Consider the following 19,845-nt stretch of genomic DNA (forward strand, 5'->3'; position numbering starts at 1 on the left):
TTAATTTTACTCAAATGTAACATCTAAATTAATCCTTTTTAAAATTCAAGCGACGATACAGTCAAATAACTTCATCTCCATAGAATCCCCATTGTTACTAATTACTCCATACTTGCAAAGACTTAGAAGATGATGAAGTGCACCCCGCACTCCTCGACCAGGGATATTGTGAACCACAGGAAACTAAAGCAAGGCCCATCAATGGAAATGCAAATCTCATTATACGATTTCCCTTCTGCCGACTATCAATGACGACTGGTAATTTGTAATTGCTAGACAAATTTGATTATGCAACTTAATCCAATTGATAGAGGCGAATGTACATAGATGTGTAACTGAAGCTCAGGCTAAGCAAATAAGCCAAGCGAGGCGAAAAACTAGCTCCTGCTCTTTAGATTTCGGTTCAAATTTTGGTTCAGAGCCAGCCAGCAGAAAGAGCGATGGCTGCAATGTATCCATTTGATTATAGTGACCGGCTCCTGGGCGACTCCAAAGTGAATTACCGATAAGCAAGTGGCAAATGAAAGGCAATGTGCAACCTAACGAGAATCGAGGGATGAGGACCGCTGCTCCATGAAATAGAAATGTGAGCACTTAAAGAAAAATCGTTGAAGAAATTAAATCGGGGACAATTGAGTAGCTCATATATGAAACCTAAATAAAAAGAGTTTCTAAATAAAGAAACATCATTTTTTAAAATCATGCAACTTCTGAGAAGATGCAATTTATAATTGGCAAGGAAGCCAATTGGTTTTTAATTTTATGAAATGGTAATTAACTTTTTACATGGACCTAGAATCCTAATAAAGGCCATTTCAAACTTTAGAAAACTAACATATGATATGATTCTAGAATCCTTGTTCGGACTGTTATATCCTGCAATTGTCCTGCAAGTGTAACGAGTCCAGTTGGCAGCGGCCGCACCAGCGATTTGCATAAATTTAAGCGAACAGGACATCGTCCACAGTTACGCAGTTTTTGACTGCTAACGAATTGCAGTTGCCAGGAGACATGACGAGGATGGGAATGAGCCGGAGACTGATGCTGATGGAGATAATGACCATCCTGGGGAGGGTGTTGGCGATGTGGATGAACATGGAGATGACGATGACAACGTTGCCGCCGCTGATGTTTCTGCTGATGATGATGAGACCAAAGTCACGCGGGCATTGGCAACGTTTAACATTTAGCAGCCATGTTACATGAAGCGCAATCAAACGGCTAACGACTAAATGGCAATGTCCCCCAGGGGGTGGGGCAAAGCAGCGAACGGGTAGAGGAATATTAAGTGCAATGTCATGTACAACGTCTGGCAGTAGAAGAAGGCATAAACCGATGCATTTAGCTCGAAAAGAGACGGCTATCATGAAATTCCACCTTAAATCAGTTTTTAAAATTGATCAGAGCGAAGTGGCCAAATTGGTATTGAATGCGATTTGAAATCTTAGATCTATTTTTGCGTCTGGGATTTAGTTTTAAAACTTACTTACAACATGTAAAACTATTTCTAATACTTTCAGCTGTTTAAATTTTTCTTGAAAAAGTACTGAGATATACAGCAGTACTCCTCTATAATCTCTCTAAAAACAGTGTCCCTGAGAACCCTGAGGACACTAACAATCCGTAATCCCCTTTATACTTACGGAACGAATTCGTGCCGGAGCTGGAAGATCCACGACTGGGACACTGTCGGTGTTTCCATGGCATGATGCTCGTGACGCTCGAGTGGAGCTGGTGGTGTTTCTGCGGTGTAACCGAACCCGATCCACCCGCCGCTACACCACCCACATGTGCGTGATAATGATGCGGATGTGGATGCGAATGGGTGTGCGGATGCGTATGCGGATGGTGGAGCGATGTCTGCGATTCGCGTTCTTTGAGGCCATGTCCAATATCGCTGTCGAAGGAGGTGAGCGTAAATGTGGATGACGCGGCTAGGCCCAAGCCACCGTTTGTCATTGCTCCACCGGAAACTGCATTTCCCGACTGCATTTTTTGATACGGCACACGACAACCACCATTACCACCAGAGCCATCAATGTTCACCAAATTGCCAAAGCTGCGACTATTAATTGGCAACGTCCAGTCCATGCTGCTGGTGTGAAAGATTGCCGGTTGCTGGGGGGCCTTCTGATGTTGCTGTGGGGCTTGGTGTTGCTGTGGGTTTGGGTGTTGCTGTTGCTGCTGGTGCTGTTGCTGTGGGAAACTGAGCAGAGATTGCGAGAAGCAGCGACATCGCTGCTGTTGAAAGTGCGCCATTTGCTGCTGGTGGTGTTGCTTCTGCAGGTAGCGACTGTAGTGGGCCAAATGTCTTGCATAATCGCTGCTCGGCCCAATGGTATTGTATTTCGAGGATGCATTACCACCTGGCAGGAAGCACAGGCTGGGATCCGATTTCTTGGAGTGCGGCGAGAATATCTCGTCCTCCTCATGGGCGGCAAATGGGGGCGGGGGCGGGTTGGTATTATTCGTGGGTGTGGCATTGTTGGGTAGCTTGTGCCTATGATTGTGGGCATGGCCAGGAGGTTGGCAAAGGTCTGGCTTCACCTGATTGTTGTTATTGTGACTTAAGTTGCTTGCGTTGTTGCAAATATTGCTGGCATTGCTGTTGCTGTTGTTGCTGCTGCTGTGATTGCTGGTCGTGGTGCACTTTAGCAATGTGGCAGTGCACTCATCCAATGCCGATTTAGTGCAGTCCTGCAAAAGATCACTGCTGCACAGCTGCGACAAGTTGTTATTGTTGCTGCTGTGATGTTGCTGCTGTTGCAGATGCTGCAACAATCGCAGGCTGCGCATGCTGCCGTTGCGTTTCATCGATGGCGGCGGCGGCACAGGCGGTATGACATCCACATCCGACAGGCTGGGCGTGTCGCTCTGGAATGTTAAAAAGGGAAGTAAGTATCAAGCTGTTGACAAAAGGGAAATCGCATTTAATCAATATGGACATGAGCAGCTTCCGGCGGATATAACCCCACAAAGTGCCTTGGAAAAGGATGAGGTTCGGAATGTGTTTACTAGAGACTATCTAAACTTGTGGATGCTCTTTCAATTACTTATTTGAATTAGCATATATTTGAAAAACGTATTTGGAAGATTTTATTTTATTAAGTTCAGTTTTTAAATCTCATGTATGAGTTATAAACATAAAAATAAAGTTTTAAATAAGATATAATTTTTACAGAGATGGCAAAGCTTTTATCCTGCTTTTTGCCATAAAACATTAAAGTTCTCCCTGGGAGAGAATATAAAGACTGCCTTTCAATGCCCTTAAAACTTTCGCTCCGCTCGTAACGAGCCCCGAAAAAATATGCAACGCACTCCTTTTGACGTTACTTGGCGAAAAATTGCCAGAAGGAGCCAGAGATTTACAATGATGGGGCAAAGTGTGGAAGAGTGAAGACGTTCCTTTGACCCCCTGGCTACATAAAATTTAATTATGCCATAGACACCGGTTCAGACTGAAAGACTTCCACACACCCACCCAGAGAGAGTGGGAGGACGAGAGCCATAAAGGCGTGCGAAAAAGGGCAAGAAAAAGGTTTATCCCCCAAAAAACTCCCAAGGATTCCCAGAGTCGAGGTCGTGCCAAGTGCCCTAATTGAATTTGCTACGGTCAGCATCAGCATTATGACCATCACAATCATCATCATCATCGTCGTCGTCGTCGTCATAATCATCGAGATGCTTAGGGACTTGAAATTGAATTTCAGTTACGGGAAATACATTTGCATTGATTTGCTTTTCCTCTCGACGGTTTTTTTTGCCTCTTTTATTTTGGTAGAATTATTTTTATGCGTCTGGGCGAAACGAAACGCATTGCCATTAATAAAAATTTCCTTTGAATTTTGATTGCTTTATGCCCACTCTCAGAAAATTTCTTACACCTCGGCCCTTGGTTCGTTATTGTTGTCTGCGCCTTTTTGTTGATTATTTTTATTTACTTTGTCTTGTCCTTTTCGATGGCGGTGTCTTGTCCTGTCGCATCCTGTCCGCTGCTTAAGTGGAAATTGAAATTTTCATATTTTCATTTGGTAATTTATTTATTCTTTTGGTCCTCCGCCTGACGACAGCTCAAATAATTTATGCAAATATTTAGCGGTGGCGTGTGCTGCATATTTTGGGACAGGCCAATTTGTGAACGCTCCGCATCTTGTTTTTTTTTGGTTTTTGGTCTCTTCTGGTGTGAGTTTAATTGTTTTCGATAAGTTGATACCAGTTTTTTTTTGTTAAAGTTTTTGTTGGTCAAAACAACAATGACTATCTTTTAATAATATCTTGCCCTCGCCTTAAATCTTTTAAAGACATTACTAGAGGAGTTTACGTGTTAATCATATGATTATCACAGCTTTGCTTCGTCTTTAATAATTGACATGGCTTATATGTCTATTAAAGTTCCTTTTCAAAACCCCGTGGAGTTTTTCCCTTGAGCTTTTCAGCTGCTCTTTGCAGCTGCTGTGATGGCAAATCACTCTCTAATTAAACGTGAGCACCCTATACTTTCCCCTATTTTTCGCCATTTAACCCTTTAGCCGCATACATATTTATAATGCGAATAAATTCGCAAAAATGCATGCAACAGTATATGGTTATTTGCCGTTTATGCAGCAAATTTGAAGCCGAGTTTATGGGGTTGAAAAAGGGCTGGGAAAATATGGGAAAAAAAGTAGTAAAGAGAAAGGTTTGAAAACTTGTGGTGAACCGCATCGCGTTGCGTTTTTGAGCATTAAATTGCTTGATATATCGCCTTAGTTTTTCCTCGCGACTTTTCTCCCGGATTTCGCCCAGCCACTTTCTAGCATGGACATTTCTTCAGGATCCCCTTTCGCGATTCTCATCTTCTTGCTCTCTTGAATTATGCTTTGCTTCTTTGTCTCGTTTTAAATTTCATAATGCACATTTTATAATAATTTTTCGTCTACTTTGCTGCAATTTTGTGCAATTTTTTACTGTAATTTATGTAACTATGTGTGTGTGTGTGTGTCAGAGTGTGGGTTTGTAGCCTTCTCTCAACTTTCTTGCTACAGTTACAACAATTTTGCCCAGGGAAAAGGGCGAAAGCGAAGCGGTTTGTGTGTCGGGCGTAATGTTGAGTTATGGCAGTTTTGTAGTTTGCGAAAAACTTTTTTACGAACGTCTCTCTGTCTCACTTTTTCCCTCTGTTCGGGTATTTAGTTAAATGTTCGTAAAATTGAGTGTTGGTTATATTTTACTGGAACTTTCGCTATCCATGTGGTGGGACCAGCCATACCCTCCCCAAAATACAATCGCCTTTAATCGATTTGGCAAAAGCAATAAGCAAAAACTTTTATAAATACTGAAGTTTGTTTTAGTTTTTCCTGACGTCCAAGAACACTCTCTCTCCCTGCCAATTTGTAATTATCCATCAGAGCTTTTAACTTTACGACTTTATCAAGGGCCATTTCAGCTTTTGTTTTGGCTTTAAAAGCCAGCTGGCCAAAAAAGAAAAACTGGCCAATTATTAGGGCTGTAAACGTGGCAAGTTTGGCCATAAAAACTGAGTGTGAGGAGTGTAGATATAGTGCCTGTAATATATTGCCTCTGTCCAGACTTTATTAGACTTATATCAATTTGTTTTTGGCTTCAGTACTTATTAAAGTTCGAGGCTCTTTATTTATTTACACGGATCATAGTTTTATTTGACATGTGTAAATATAAGCATTCCATAGCTTTATAGGTTTTGATAACAAATTACTTTTAAACTTAAAACCAAAAAATTGATATGCGTTAATATCAAAAGTAAGATAAATGATTTTTTGGTTGAAATTAATATGTCGGCTGTGTCGCATAAACTTTTGGTCCACTTCACCCAGCCAGTCAGTCAACCATATATCAATCCATCAATCAATCTTTTCATCCATTTGAAAGAATGGAACTAGAAGTTGATAAATTTAAAGCCCAAAAGCGACTACGAACTAAGTGTAGCTAAATGTAACGCATAGCGTAAATAAAAACCCAAAAACGACGCTACTAAATTATGTTTGCCGTTTGAACAGTGGAGCGGAGATACTGAGTTTAAGGGTGAATAAGGGACAGAAGTGCAGAGAGATGGAAAATGGGAAAGCTCTTCCGGCAGTTGGAAAAGCGCCCACGCATGCCACCAAATTGCAGCCACAATTTGCTGCAACAAACTCAACTGAAAACTGAAAATGGAGCAGGCCCATGGAAAGGCATACATCAAATGTGTCAAAGAGATTTGTTATGCATGACAGGGGCCTGTGCCAGCCAGCAAACTCGCAAAAAATGGCATGAGGAACCATGAGCGTTCAGGAATGAGAAGAACTATGAGTTACCCCTCAATCTAAAGCTAACTATAAGTAAATATAGTTCTTTAATTATGATTCCGCGAGGTAACTTATTTTATTTTAGTAGTTTTAACTTCAAATGTAATATAAAATTTTAATAAATTTCAATTCCTAAGATAGAGTACGAAAGATAACTATATATTCCAGGGAATGTGTCAACAAGTTTTGCATACTGAAAACACCCATTAGTAATTACAGTGGGAGCACAGGTGGCACTGAGTAAAAGTAACATGTACGTGCGCCAACTGTTTCCAAGAATGAGGAATCTTTGAATGCAGTTCAGTGCGTTGCTTTATTAAACCGAAGCATATCCAAACTTCTTCAAAATACTATACTGATGTCAGTGTCAAGATGAAGTTGGGAGTGCCTGAAATGAGTAAATCAACAACGTCGTTTCCCCGTTAGCAAAAACAAAGTGGGAAATACAATTTAAAATAAAATGGGACTAGATCAAATTAGTTTTCTTGATGAAATTGAGAAACTCGTCTTTAGTAATCTCGCCATTACCATTAACGTCGGCCTCATCAATCATTTCCTGCAGTTCCTCGTCGGTAAGTTGTTCGCCCAGCTCCTTGGCGACGCGCTTCAGGTTTTCAAATGTAATGCAACCAGTGCGATCGTCATCGAAAAATGAGAAGGCCTTCATCATATCCTGATTGGAGTCCTTTTCGGCCATTTTTAGGCGCATCAGATATAGGAAATCGTTAAAGGCAATCCTGCCCGTCTTGTCCTTATCGATTTCATCCATCATACGCTTAATATCCTCCTTTTTCGGTTCGAATCCCAAAGCGCGAATAGCCACACGCAGTTCCTTGGTTTCGATGAAGCCTGTGCATTGGGTATCGAATAAATCGAAGGCCTTCTTAATGTCCACCTTTTGCGACAGCGAAAGGTCAAAGGTAGGCAGCTTATTTTTCTTCGGTTTTTTACCCTTACTGGCGATCGATCCGGTCGATTGCATCACACTTGCAGTGGATGTCAAGCTGTCTAAACGTTTGCCCGCCATGGCAATCGAGAAATTATTTAAACTAAAAGTCGACAAAAATATCGCTTTATCGAGAACAACACTATGAGAGTGTGAATGTATACTGTATACAAATAGGGCGGGCTGTTCAAACTGGCCGACAGTTAAGGAATTGACTTACTTGATCGATACTCGATTATTTTTTTTTGGCTACTTTGGTTGAATATCACAAAATCCCTTTCTTATCCCAATTTTAAGTTCATAATCATTTTCACCAAACACTGTAATATTGTTTTCAAAATATTTAAAAGGCTTGAAAAGCTTTATAAGTAGGCAACTGAGAGTACTCTGACTACTCAAGTTGCATAAAAGATTGGACGCTGGCTTTAAGTAATCTCTGAAATTTATACAGCATTTGCCACAACAATCAACTCCTCCGACTCCCCTTGGAATCACGGAATCGGCCTGGAGACGACCTGATGCCTAGGGAGTCAGTGGGTGTGGCAGGTGTCAGTCAGTTGGTCCTTAGACTACAACATCCTACCTACTACGTGCCACGCTCTGTTTGCTTATCGCATTTGCCTGTTGCAGGAGGCCAAAATTTGGCTGGAATTTCAGGTGGGGGCACGTGCCGCTGGCTGCTCATGATTACAATTACAATTACACAAAGTGGAGCGGGGATTTCACTCACCTGAGGGTCTCCTACCGCGCCACCTGTTCCTCCGCCCGATCCCATTCCCAATCCCAATCCGATTCCCAATCCCGTTTCCATGCCAGTCAGCGATAATTTACGATTACGCTCGCGCTCCAGTCTCATGAGTATCTGCGCGTTCTGTTCGCAGGAGTAAGTGTGCTTCTTGCGCTTTCGTTCCAAACTGTACTCATACAGCGGCCTGGCCGCATTCGGTTGCAAATCCAGCTGGGCCTCATCGCCAGCATCGCAGCTGCATAGGGACTGATTGGAGCGGCCCTTGCTGCGCCTCAGTGATCCCCGGTTCGACGACGAGGGTGTCAAGCGCTGTTCGCTCACGAAATTCGAGAAGGTCACCACATTGCCAGAGGAACCTAAAGTAGAAATTAAATAACTTTGATTATTGCTAAGAAAATTAATATAAATAATGATTTCATTAATTATTTTACAATCAAAACTGTTGGCATTAGATAAAAATATTTATCATATTTTATTCTTTTTATTCTGTCTTCATTAGAGAGAAAATTCGCGCATTCCTTCCGAAACATCCGATACTTAAATTTGATTGACATTGATTGGGCTGAGGTATTTTATTACCCTCTCATTAGAGTGTAACCCACCTGTTGTGGCTCCTTTTCGCTTGGAAGGTGAGACGTAGAAGATGTCATGTTCATCGAATTCCACGCTCCGCTGAGTGGTTATGGCAGCGCCACCGCTATTTACGCCACCACCAAGTGCTGTGGTTGCGGTGGCCGTGCTGCTGCTGGTGGTGCTGGCCGCACTGTTGCCACCACTGCTCAAGTTGCAACCATGATCTGCCAAGGCGTGCAACATGGGATGAACCTGTCGATCTCTCAGGGAATGCTGCTTGTGCAGGCCATTAGCTCGTCTTAGCTCTGTCATCGTCCTGATTTCACTCTGTCCTTCTTCTTTTTATTCCCGGAGCCGGCTTATTGTCATCACTGTGCCTCTGCTCATGAAATATTCATGCCACACTCCTCCGCGACTTGGGCATTAGCATATCACTTTGATTTCAAACTGGTTTGCTATATTTTTAATTTTAAATTTGGCCTCTTGCTAGCTAAGCCGGCTAACGATTTCCTTGTGTCAATACAGCAGATTCTCAATCCGATTTGCCAGCTAACTGTTTCAATTCTGGCCCGTGCCCCTTGTCGTCTTGGCCCTCTCATTGCCGGCTCTTCCGAATTTCTTATTTTTTTTTGTATTTTACACTGCTTACATTCTTTTGCTTTTCTCTGGATTTCGTGTTTCTGAGATTCAGCTTCCTTTTGGCGGCCTGTCTTTGTTTGCCCTGTTAATAGACTTGGCTTAGTCGCCGCCGGTTGTTTGTCTATAATAACTGCAAAGAGACAGGCAAAGAGTGAGAGATAAGATTAGGCTTAGGCGATATATGTGCTGAAAAGTCTATTCTAAATTGATTTCATTGTTTGCCAGAGTATCAGAAGGAGTGTGTGCTTGTAAATATGTACAAATAATTTATGGCAGTTATTTACTTGTTTATCAAGGATTTTTCCACAGCAAGCCAAGGAGAAAATTCATTGAATCAATTTTTGGGCATCAATCAAGTTTTGTTTTATCAAAGAACAGACCTGAATTTTATTCCATCTTAAGGCTGATAATAAAATTATAGTACAACATAAAAGTTATTAAACTGCGTTTTAAAAGCTTATTGAAAAATCGGATAACGGATAAACTTTTACCTTTTATATTATCTAACAATATATATTTTATTCACCTGTTGTTAAATTACCGAACATCTTTTGCCAATTAGCTGTCCTTTGGTCTATTGATTTTTTAGGCGCGTGTTTGAAAAGTTATTTTATTTCTGATGTCCCAGTCGATTGAAGTTTTTTTTTAGCGCCCTTCAAGTAATTTAAGCCCAAATTGGAACGCCTTATGCTAGGCAACAACATTTTCCCCAGCCACTTTCTAATATTTTTTGATGTCAAACTTTTCGCATAATCGATGGCAACTTTTTAATAAGCAAAAGCCGGCGAAACGAAAACAAAAGCCCAAAACAAATATAATAATCAAGAAAACGGAAGGGAAAGGCGAAAGGAATTTCTTCGAGAGGATAAATAATGGAATGGCATGACAGTTAAGCTCCCCAGAAAGTATGCAATGTAATAATAACGTTAAAAGATAATGAGAACAGGCTAAATAGCAACAACAAGTGGGTTCGGTATGGAGATTTCACCGATTTTTGTGTTACAATATACAAACAAATATATATAATTGGGCGATTCGACACAAATGGGGGGGGTGGGTATAAATATGAAGGGAAACAAATAGGCAACTTGAGTTAACTTACATGAGTCACGCCAGCCACCCTTCGTGTGCGTATATATATTTGTGATATTTATCGCTTCTTAAGTATTTTTAAGAAGTTTGCCATCGCCAAGTTTTGTCGACAGGCAACGGCAAAAACCAAACAAGCAACAACCAAACACCAACAAGCATTTTTATCTTGGGCATATTTCGAGAGGCACTTCACTTGTCACAAGTCTCGCCAGGGACCAAATTGTTGGGGACTTCTGTTTGGGAGCAGGGAGCCCATCTCAAAACATTCTTTTTGGGAAAAGTTTTGAAGGCTTTAATCAACTTGTGGCACTTAATGAGCGCCTGTAATGAGTTAATTGTTTCACATTGTTTTGCAGCTTCAGAACGGTTAAATGTTTCAGATAGTTGGCCACTGGGTTGGTTTTCTGTTAAGTTTCAGTTTTCTGAGCAATTCTGTTTTGCAAAATGGTACATTTTTTCAACTTATTCCTATCAATTATATCTTTTTTATAAAAGTGTAGCTAACAAATACATTTGAATTTAAACATATCTTGACTTTTACCACATCTGCTTAAATTTTTATTATTTCGCATTCACATATGATCCATTTTTTACTCGGTTTACGAGACCTTTAACTTGGCTGGATTAATTAATTTTGGCATTGATACGTACGGTACTTTGCTTTTGTGGGATATGTTCTATATATCTGTAAAATGGTTTTATGTCCAGGTCGTAAAGTGCCAGGCCCTTCGCCCGATAACTAGCATAGAAATGGAAATAGGGGAAAACCAGAAAGGACAGCGCCAAACTCAAATGAAAATCTAATTTAGAGCAACACGCACTAAATGTGCAAGGGAAAGGGAAAAAAGGGGATGGAGATAGCAGCACAAGTGATACATGGGTTCATCGCAGGCATTAAAAGCTTCGTTCTGCCTTTCATTTGCGTTTAAAGACCTCAAAAAGGACTTCCGCCTGCACTGGCCTACAAATTAACATGGCCCAATCTGTGACTGTCTCTGTGAGTCAGTATGGGTGCTGGAGTGTGAGTAAATGTGTGAGTGTAAGTGTGTGGGTGGCATGAATTATGAGTAAAGCAGCTGCAGACTTAATGGAAAAAGCTCCAGCCGGGCCAAGAGTTTTTGGCCAAGAGCACGCAAAGCGTAAATTAGAAGAAAGCTAAAAAAAAGCGACATGCAAAGTTCATTTTGGAGAAGAGAAATTTCTATACCCTTTAAGTAAAAATATAATATATATATTTTTTAAAGCTACGGAATTATATCTTTACATAAGTATATAATTTTTATTATTGAATACCCACAAACTTACATAACTAAGGATATTATATACCTCTGCTGAGTACACCAAAATATAAACCTAAATTCCCAAAGCTCCCTCGTAATCACGCATGTGTATGTGCACGAGTGTGATGTAATAAGTTGTTGTAATGCTCGCGTAACTCATAAATTAGACACGATCTATTACGGACAGATTTATATGCATGAGGAGTCAGAGACAACAGGCCAGAAACAAGAAGCATATAACTTGATAAACTTGGCAAGAAATGAGTGGGTGTCATTTTTAATTTTTGACACGTAGTCTTAACCGAAAAGCCCGAACATGTGTTCTTGACATTGCAAATAAAAATATCAAAAAATAAAATAAAAAAAAAACGCTACGCAGGAGCGTAAAATGTACAAGAATTTTAAAATTCCAATTCAGGGCAAGAGGGATCGTATAATGAGTTCTCTGGCGACGGGCCATAAATACCATTTGGAGTGTATGCAACGCCCATAGGTGGGCTATAAAAATTTGTTCAACACGCACACGTACAACCCGCACACAGTCACACGCACACGCACTGACACATATAAGCTTATGCATACAGGAGCAAATCAAATTTATTTTATTCAAGTTTTTTTCTCTTTGCTTTCTGCGATGCTGCCATTTTTATGACAGCGCAGCAAATTAATGAAATTTACGCAATAAATCATTTCGCCAGAGAATACAGCAGAAATGTACTTAGAATGAGACAGATAGAACAGCACCAGAGCGAGAGGCAACACTAGAAAATGTATATTAAACAAATACAAGTACGGTTCAAAGGCTGTAAAGTTAACCAAATATTGCAACAATACGCCAGAAAAAAAGCATAAACATTGTTGTAACAATAGAAACCAATGTTTGCAGCTCGTTCTTAAAATGGAATTTATGATATAAACGGCTGGCTTTGTTTGTATTTAATTTAAGAACGGCAATTAAATTAATTTTAGCAAACTTCACCAATTTGTTTCACATTTTAATTTATATTTCAGTTCAGTTTGTGTAATTAGGTGTGAAATATTCATTGGTAAAATTAAACACAAATTTGGATTTATCAAGTGAGCTTAAACAAGGTGTTGAGGTATACATTCTTTTAAATTGAATAAAAATTAGCTATATCAAATGGCAATACATTTTCTCTCATTTATTTATAAAGGGTCCTTTAATATGTTCTAGGACGATTCCTGTGTAGCTTCTAATCAATTTCAACAAATTCCCGCTGCATTTCGCCTCATTACGGAATTTATTTTCTCATCCAGCTGCCTTTGGCTAAGCTGCCACATTTATTTAAACGAAAACTTTCGCAGTTTCAGCTTTTGGATGCCGGGCTTTGCAACACCCCTCTGGTCCACTTTCTGCACATTTAGCAATCCCATTCGCAACTCATATTTTTAGACTTTGCCCCTAAGTGCGTTGACTGCACTTTTGGCGCTACCATAAAACTTTTTCGGGCTCACTGACCTTCCCCCAGAAAGCACCCGGAATTTTCGCCACCCCACAAATAGTCATCTGGCTTTGTGGAGACCGCCTTCCAAACTCCGAACGCCCCTCGTTTCTATCTCGTGTAATTCAGCTTGCATCCGTTTCTAAAAAGTTACGCTGCACCCGAAAATTCAAGTGGTTGGACCAAAGGCTTTTAGCTGACTTAACACCAGCAAACTCGCATAGACAAACATTCTCCGATGCACAAAGAAAAAAGATTGTAGGTTCCTTATAGAATCTTTAATTCTATTTGAATTTGATTATTTTTGAATTTTATAAAATTGTAGTTGGGCAAGGATAAGTTATTCTGATTAACACATCATAAGAATTTAAATGCTAATTATGATATACCATTGAATTAATATAGTACGTAATAGTTTTGTTTTCAGTGCCTTTAGAAGCCAGCACACATGCACAATTCGCTAATATATTGCAGACCCCATCCTGCGCTTTCACTTCCCCTCTTTTAGTGGCCTCATAAAGCTTGAGCTTAAGCATGTCGCAAAGAAAGGGTTTCCTGCTTTTACCGAAAATTTGCAAAAAAAATGTCGCGCTTGGAAATTGTGCGTATATATGTGTGACTTTTGTGGATGCAAAATATAAAAAAGGAGCTTGACAATGGCGAGCGTGACTTAAAATAAAGAAATAACTTACAGCATAGTTCAAGTCAAACAATGCGCGACATTTTCTCAAAGAATTTTAACATGGGTAGACGCCCCTTTTCCCTTAGGATATAAGTGGGCGTGGCAATGCAGTCTTGGCCAGAAATTTGAATTTTTAGCAGCTAAAGACCCCCAAATTCAGCGTTCCTTCGTTTGCCCTCTATTTGTGACAGTCAGCCCCAAAAGTTTAGCCTTTTCCTTTTTGTTTTTGGCATCTTTTGTGGATGAGGCTTAAAGAAGTCTTTTCTGGTAGTTTTTTGTTATTTTTATTTATGACTAAATGCATTTTTTGAGTGCCCTCTGACTTATTTACGTACCTCGAATCAGTTTTAGTCCTTTGTCTCTATTGAAAGTGACTGCAATTCTAGAGTTACTTGACTTCTTCGTATTGAAGTTCTGTTCTGAAATATAAGAAAAAAGCATTTTGTTTAATTTTTATTTCCATCAAAATGTGCTTAAGCTTCAAACGTTAAAAGCATTTATAAATTAGATTTATCTGTTTATGCTAAAGCCAATTTGTTTGCCTTCGACATATAATATTAATGAAATTTAAATATCGAAATTGTCATAATTTAAAACACACATGTCTTCATATTCATTCTCATTAATTACATTAGCAATCTTAATATTTAACTACTGCTTCCGGGCAAAAAACACAAACAAATTGGTTTAGATTGTCGGCCAACTCTGTATGCAATTTAATTTAAATAATTTTTGTTTGTGCCTTGGCCAGAGTTGCTTTTGGCTGCGGCGTTGCATATTTGCATGATATTAATTTGCATAATTATGTTGGCCATAAAGAAATGCTGGCTAGCAATTATAGAGTTGGCAAACACACACATAGACACTAGCAGGAAAAAATAAACTCAATGCAGTTGCCAAACACACACACACAAACACACTGTCTGTCATAACTAATATAGAGTTATTTATCCCCTAGGACCGATTTATATTACTTCCCCGTTAGCCATGAGGTCCTCGCTGTTTTTTCTAGAGGAGGTTAGTGCTACAAGGTCTTTGCTGCTCCACATTTTCCGCTCGGCTCCGTAAATTTATCAGTGTCAAAAAATAATAGCGCGCCCGGTTTCGCTTTTAATAATTTCCCCTGCCGAGTCGAGCATTTGGAGCGGAAATTGCCGCTGCTCGAGTTTCGGTGCCGGGTCGTTTGGGGCCTTGAAAACAATGGTCAGATGCAGAGCTGCACTCAGGATATACTCGTACCTACCTAAATTATTTCAATTCCAAAAGCTCACCGAGAAAATTCGCTGGAGGGGAAAACAACAGACGACCCGGATTCCCAATCGCATTTACTTGTTTGTGTCAGCATTAAAATGTTCATTAAATTAATGTAATTTCACTCTCTGCCAGAAATTTCTTGCCCGATTTGAATTGGATTTATTTGTTTGTTTTACATGCCATATTGGCAGCTTTTGACATTTCATGTATAAATTCAATTATTGTGCATTCTGTGTGCTCTAATTAATATTATTTGTTAATAGCATCCCTTCAATATAATGGCTTTCGAAATTTGATATAAAAGCAAGGTTTTTATTTATTTTAGTAATTTAAAACTTGAATTTATGAGGTGAAATTCATTGTATTTATTTTGTTAATGGAATTGTTTATAATTTGGTTATTGTTTTATCAATAAATGCAGAGTAGCTAACTCTAATTAAATTTAAGTTCTGCGATGACGCAATAAGACATTTATTTCAGGTTATCGTATCGAAAGCCAGGATAGTTTTCCTCTGTCGGCCATCTATTAAGATTTCATAATGCGGTCCATGCTTTTGTTCAACTGTCCGCACATTAAGCAGCCGAAACTTTGGACATAAATTCAAGACCTTGCTCTCATAAATATTACCCACTTACATAGATGGGAGCCAGCATAAAATATGCAGCATCGAAAAGTTCTTGTTGTTTTCCCTTTGGCTTTTCTCGGGCTGAGCTATTGACTAAATACTTTGGCAAATTCATAAATTTAAGCACAACGTAATAACATAAATATTTAAAAAATGCCAAAAACCAGAAGAACAAAATTTGTTGCACGGCAAAATTGAGTTGGAAAGTTTTGTTCGAAGAGAAGGGGCATATGTCCATCCCCGAAACTTTATTGGCTTGATTTTTTGAACGTCATAAAAGCCAAAGGGACAGCAACTTGGGCAGCTTCTTTCTTATTCATGGGTATGGCTCATCAAAGCCTACTTAATGCCCAATATTGGGCATGGCTTAAACAGTTTTGACCATTTCATGAGCTCAACTTTGTCGGCAAAAACTTTTTTTTCTTTTTTTTTTTTGGATATTTATAAGGCTGCTGGTGGGGAATCCACATTGATATTAAATAGCGGCGGGCAGTCGAAAATTCGAGCATTAATATGCAGCGTTGAACTCGACTTCAATGGCTAGGTGAAACAATTATAGAAGGTGGGGAAGTGCACATGCCAAAAATATTTTTTTAAAATTATACAAGCTAGATGGAGTACTCAAAACATTCTGCATGTTTCATCTTAAGTCATCTTTGTAATCAATTACAATCTTATCAATTGTATTTTTCAAAACTTTTGGACCAAAAGTCCACCAAACGTCGATATCCATTTATGGAAAATGTTATCAACATTTCTCACAGTGCAGCCGGCCTAAATGGTTGATATCCTGTCGGAGGTGTTGTTTGGTTCCATTATCACAAACACACACAGTCTCGTGTAGCATTAGACTTTAATAAGCCAATAAGTTTGCTTTCAGGTATCCCGAGAACTGCTCAAGACATCCTTATCCTTAGCCCCGAACCTTGGAGAGTGCATTAATATTTATGCCTATACTCCACTCAGGACTTGTTCTCTGGCCATGCGTGCGTTATAAATAAAATTAAATGTATCAGTTAGGTTGAATTTTTGGCTCTGTATCCAAAAAGGAGTTCGGTGTCGATAATTCTACTTGGTTTTCGGGATAATGAGATTGTGGGTAGTGGTGGTGGGACGATTGGTTGGTTTCCTACTTGGGTTAATGATGCAGTCGTTAGGGTGGAGACTCACCCTTAAGGAAGATGAAAAGTAATGTCTTATGACCGTAGCTGTAATTAGGTTTTGGGCATAACTAAGTGGAATGCTGCATGCCATCAGTGATTCAGAGGGGGGATTTATTATGCACTGGTTTTCTTAAAGATGTAAGGAAGTGAAGATGATTTGAAGTAGGAAGTGTAACAATAAAGAACTCCTTTACTGAGATTGATTTTACACCGAAGTCACAAAGTGTTTCCTCAAATGATGCTCTGATAATTCGCTTTCTCTTTTCGATTTAAATTTGCACAGAACATCCAAAAGTTCTCAGTTTGTCTTTAAGCTAAATTACTATTTATGTAGTTCCACATAGCTAACTAACTAGCTTCAGTTGCTACTTTACTGACACTACTTATTTTTCACTTTATCTACAAGCTCCCTTTCCCCACCCTCGATTATTGCCCTGCTAAGTATGCAACACTTTTGCCCCGACTTTTCTACGCTTTTCCTTTAGTTTTTCCTGTGTTTTCGTGCAGGCACCTTATCTATTCGAGGTTGTGTGCTTGTGGTATCAAATAACATCTTTATCAAACATTTTTGTGTTACATGCACGCGACTGAAATAAAAATAATGATCAAGGCAAGTAGGGAAAAGAGAAGAGGGTAACTGAGAGGGGGAAAGGATGGCATATTCGTGGCTTTTCTACTACCAACGCGAAATAACAACAGCAATAATAACAACAACAACCTCAACAGTTCAAAGAATTAACTCACATGCCTGGCATAATAAACATAACAGCTTCAGCCTTGGCTTTTGTTTTTGGTGCCGCCAATACCCAGGGATTGCTCAGTAAGGGGGTATATTAAATTATTACATCTTTTGTAATTATAAATCAATAAAAATGGTTCTTGTAGAATAAAAAAATGTATTATTTTATAATTCTAAATGTGTTGTATTTCTATAAAATAAGTTTTTGTTGGGTATTTAGCAGTCTGTAGATCTTTTTATATATTTTTACCAGCGCCAGTTTTATGTTTGCTTTACTGTCGCTGCCTCTGTTGTTGTTTATTGTTGGTGGTTCTCCTTGGCTGCCTTTCTGCTTTCATTTGGATGGTTAACATGGTCTCCTTTACCGTTACACCCTCCTTCGAATTCACCCACCGAAGAGACAGCCTTGGGAGACGTGGAGAACATGTAGGGAAATGGCAGAAACTTGTAGCCTTTCGGCCTTGTTCATGAAGCTATCGAAAGCAATGCACAAACAACATAATTAGTGGAGAGCTGCAGGGGTGGATCCCGGGGAATCACCAGGTTCTCAAGAACTCCTCTGCTAATTGAGCAGCTTGTACCGCACAATCGAATTAATTTATTCTGACTGGAAAAACTTCAATCAATTCGGCCCGCAATTTCCTTTCACGAAAATTATGACTTAATGCAGCCGAAGACGTTCTGCGTTCCCAATGCTGAGCCAGAGTTGGAAAATTAATTTCCCAAGTGCATTATTTAGCCGGGGTGGTGGGTAAATATTCTCCAGTGCCAGCAGCGCATAAATCGACGTAATGGCAAATTGTAGCTTGTGGGGAAAAAGAAGGTAGAAAGAAGCTTCACATAATGCGAGTATGATGAAAAATGAAAGCCAGGCGGGAATGTCGGAATTTCGGGGACTTCAGAGAAACCCAAAAGTGTTCAGCTTCTGACTTTTATGGTTATCAAATCTCAAATCTAAGCAAATCTGGGTGGGCTTTAACTGAGATTGCTGTTTGGAAAATATGTTCGCTTTATCTTGTCAAAGTTTCTTTGATTTCTATTTAAATGTTTTTTCTTGAACTGAAAGTATTTAGTAAGCTTTTAGGAAGATTTGTCAATGGTTTCAAGAACTTTTTTGTTCCCTATGACTTGGTTAAGTAGTTCTCTTTGACCTAAATTATTGTTGAGAGTTAATAAAATAGTTTCAGAGGGTTTAAGCAAAATATTGAACTACCTTATAATATAAAAAACTTTTTTTAACGATGAAATGGCTAACTTTTCTTTAAGGCAAATGACATTTCAAAAGAAATCAATAGATCTTCTTCAGACAAAACAATTTTTTATTTCCCCCTTGTCACGTTTTTTTCCTTTTCCCTTCAGACTCTTTTAACCATCTATCATATTTGTTGCTTCCAGCATGTGGTGAAAAAAAAAACGAGTATAACTTTAACGCTCATTTAGCCGGAGGCTTTAAAAAAGGTTGCCTGACAGGCGCCTTTGGTTGCCCACCCTTCGGTTTTCATGTCTGACTGTCTATCTGTCGCATTGTTGGCCTTTTTCCCGGCTTTTCCTGACTGACTGAGTGTGGCAGCCATTTTGCCAACATACTGACTGGAAAAATGGAAGGAGACGGAGAGTGGCGGGCAGAAAAAAGAAAGAGAGATACAGGCTCCACTTACTCGGCTCTTGGCAGGCTCATAAAATTTTATGATTTCGATCAACTCGAGTGCGGAAATTATTAAGAGTCGAATCTGTTTCAGCATCCTGCCACTCTGCCATCTCTTTTTGTTGCGCTGTTCTTGTCTCTGTCTAGCGTTTGGTAGGCTCTGCTCTACATTTTTACTTATATCTTATATCTTTTGGTATATACAGCCATAGGCAAAATACTAGAAGTTTTTAATAATAAATAAAAATAAATTTTTACAAATTTGTAATTTTGTTTATATATTGGGATCATAAGTTTCTTTAATTTGGTTTCTGATAGTTAAACGTAAAGATAAGAGACTTGGTTCAATTAGAAAACATCTATATCCTTAAATCTAATGTTTTTTATTTTATATAAATAAGTTTCTTGTACGAATAAACCGGCTGTTGCTACTATAATTTAAACCACATGTGTATGTGTATACATAATTTCATATGGCAGCTGCCAGAGGGTAAAATGCAAGAGGGTGTTGTGAGAGGGGAGGGTGGGGGGCTGGGTGATTTCGCGTAAAGTGCGCGGCACATAAACTTCATTGGCTATGCCCCAAGCCCGGTTTCCCTGCGACCCGTGTAGAGTGCCTGCCATTTTAATTTATATTGTAGCCATGTTAAAGTTCAGCAACAATAAAAAAACACGCACGCAGAAGGAAGGAAA

The 19,845-nt window shown here is 39.3% G+C and overlaps 2 protein-coding genes across 2 annotated transcripts in view; both read right to left on the reverse strand.

Moving 5' to 3' along the window:
* LOC108105666 overlaps positions 1-19,845 on the reverse strand; it is a 121,454-nt gene that overhangs the window by 42,543 nt on the left and 59,066 nt on the right. Inside the window, exons 4-7 of the mRNA XM_017212365.2 lie at positions 14,061-14,144; positions 8,599-9,338; positions 7,979-8,352; positions 1,644-2,874 (exon numbers count right to left, since the gene is read on the reverse strand). Coding sequence (XP_017067854.1) covers positions 1,644-2,874; positions 7,979-8,352; positions 8,599-8,881 — 1,888 coding nt within the window. The 5' untranslated portion in view covers positions 8,882-9,338; positions 14,061-14,144. The remainder of the gene's footprint in view (positions 1-1,643; positions 2,875-7,978; positions 8,353-8,598; positions 9,339-14,060; positions 14,145-19,845) is intronic.
* On the reverse strand, positions 6,597-7,420 carry LOC108105668 (caltractin). Its single transcript, XM_017212368.1, has one exon. It carries the CDS (start codon positions 7,327-7,329, stop codon positions 6,769-6,771), a length of 561 nt encoding a protein of 186 aa, XP_017067857.1. The 5' UTR covers positions 7,330-7,420; the 3' UTR covers positions 6,597-6,768.

The sequence above is a fragment of the Drosophila eugracilis genome, unplaced genomic scaffold (assembly GCF_018153835.1).
Source record: "Drosophila eugracilis isolate 14026-0451.02 unplaced genomic scaffold, ASM1815383v1 contig_1197, whole genome shotgun sequence".
Classification (NCBI taxonomy): Eukaryota; Metazoa; Arthropoda; class Insecta; order Diptera; family Drosophilidae; genus Drosophila; species Drosophila eugracilis.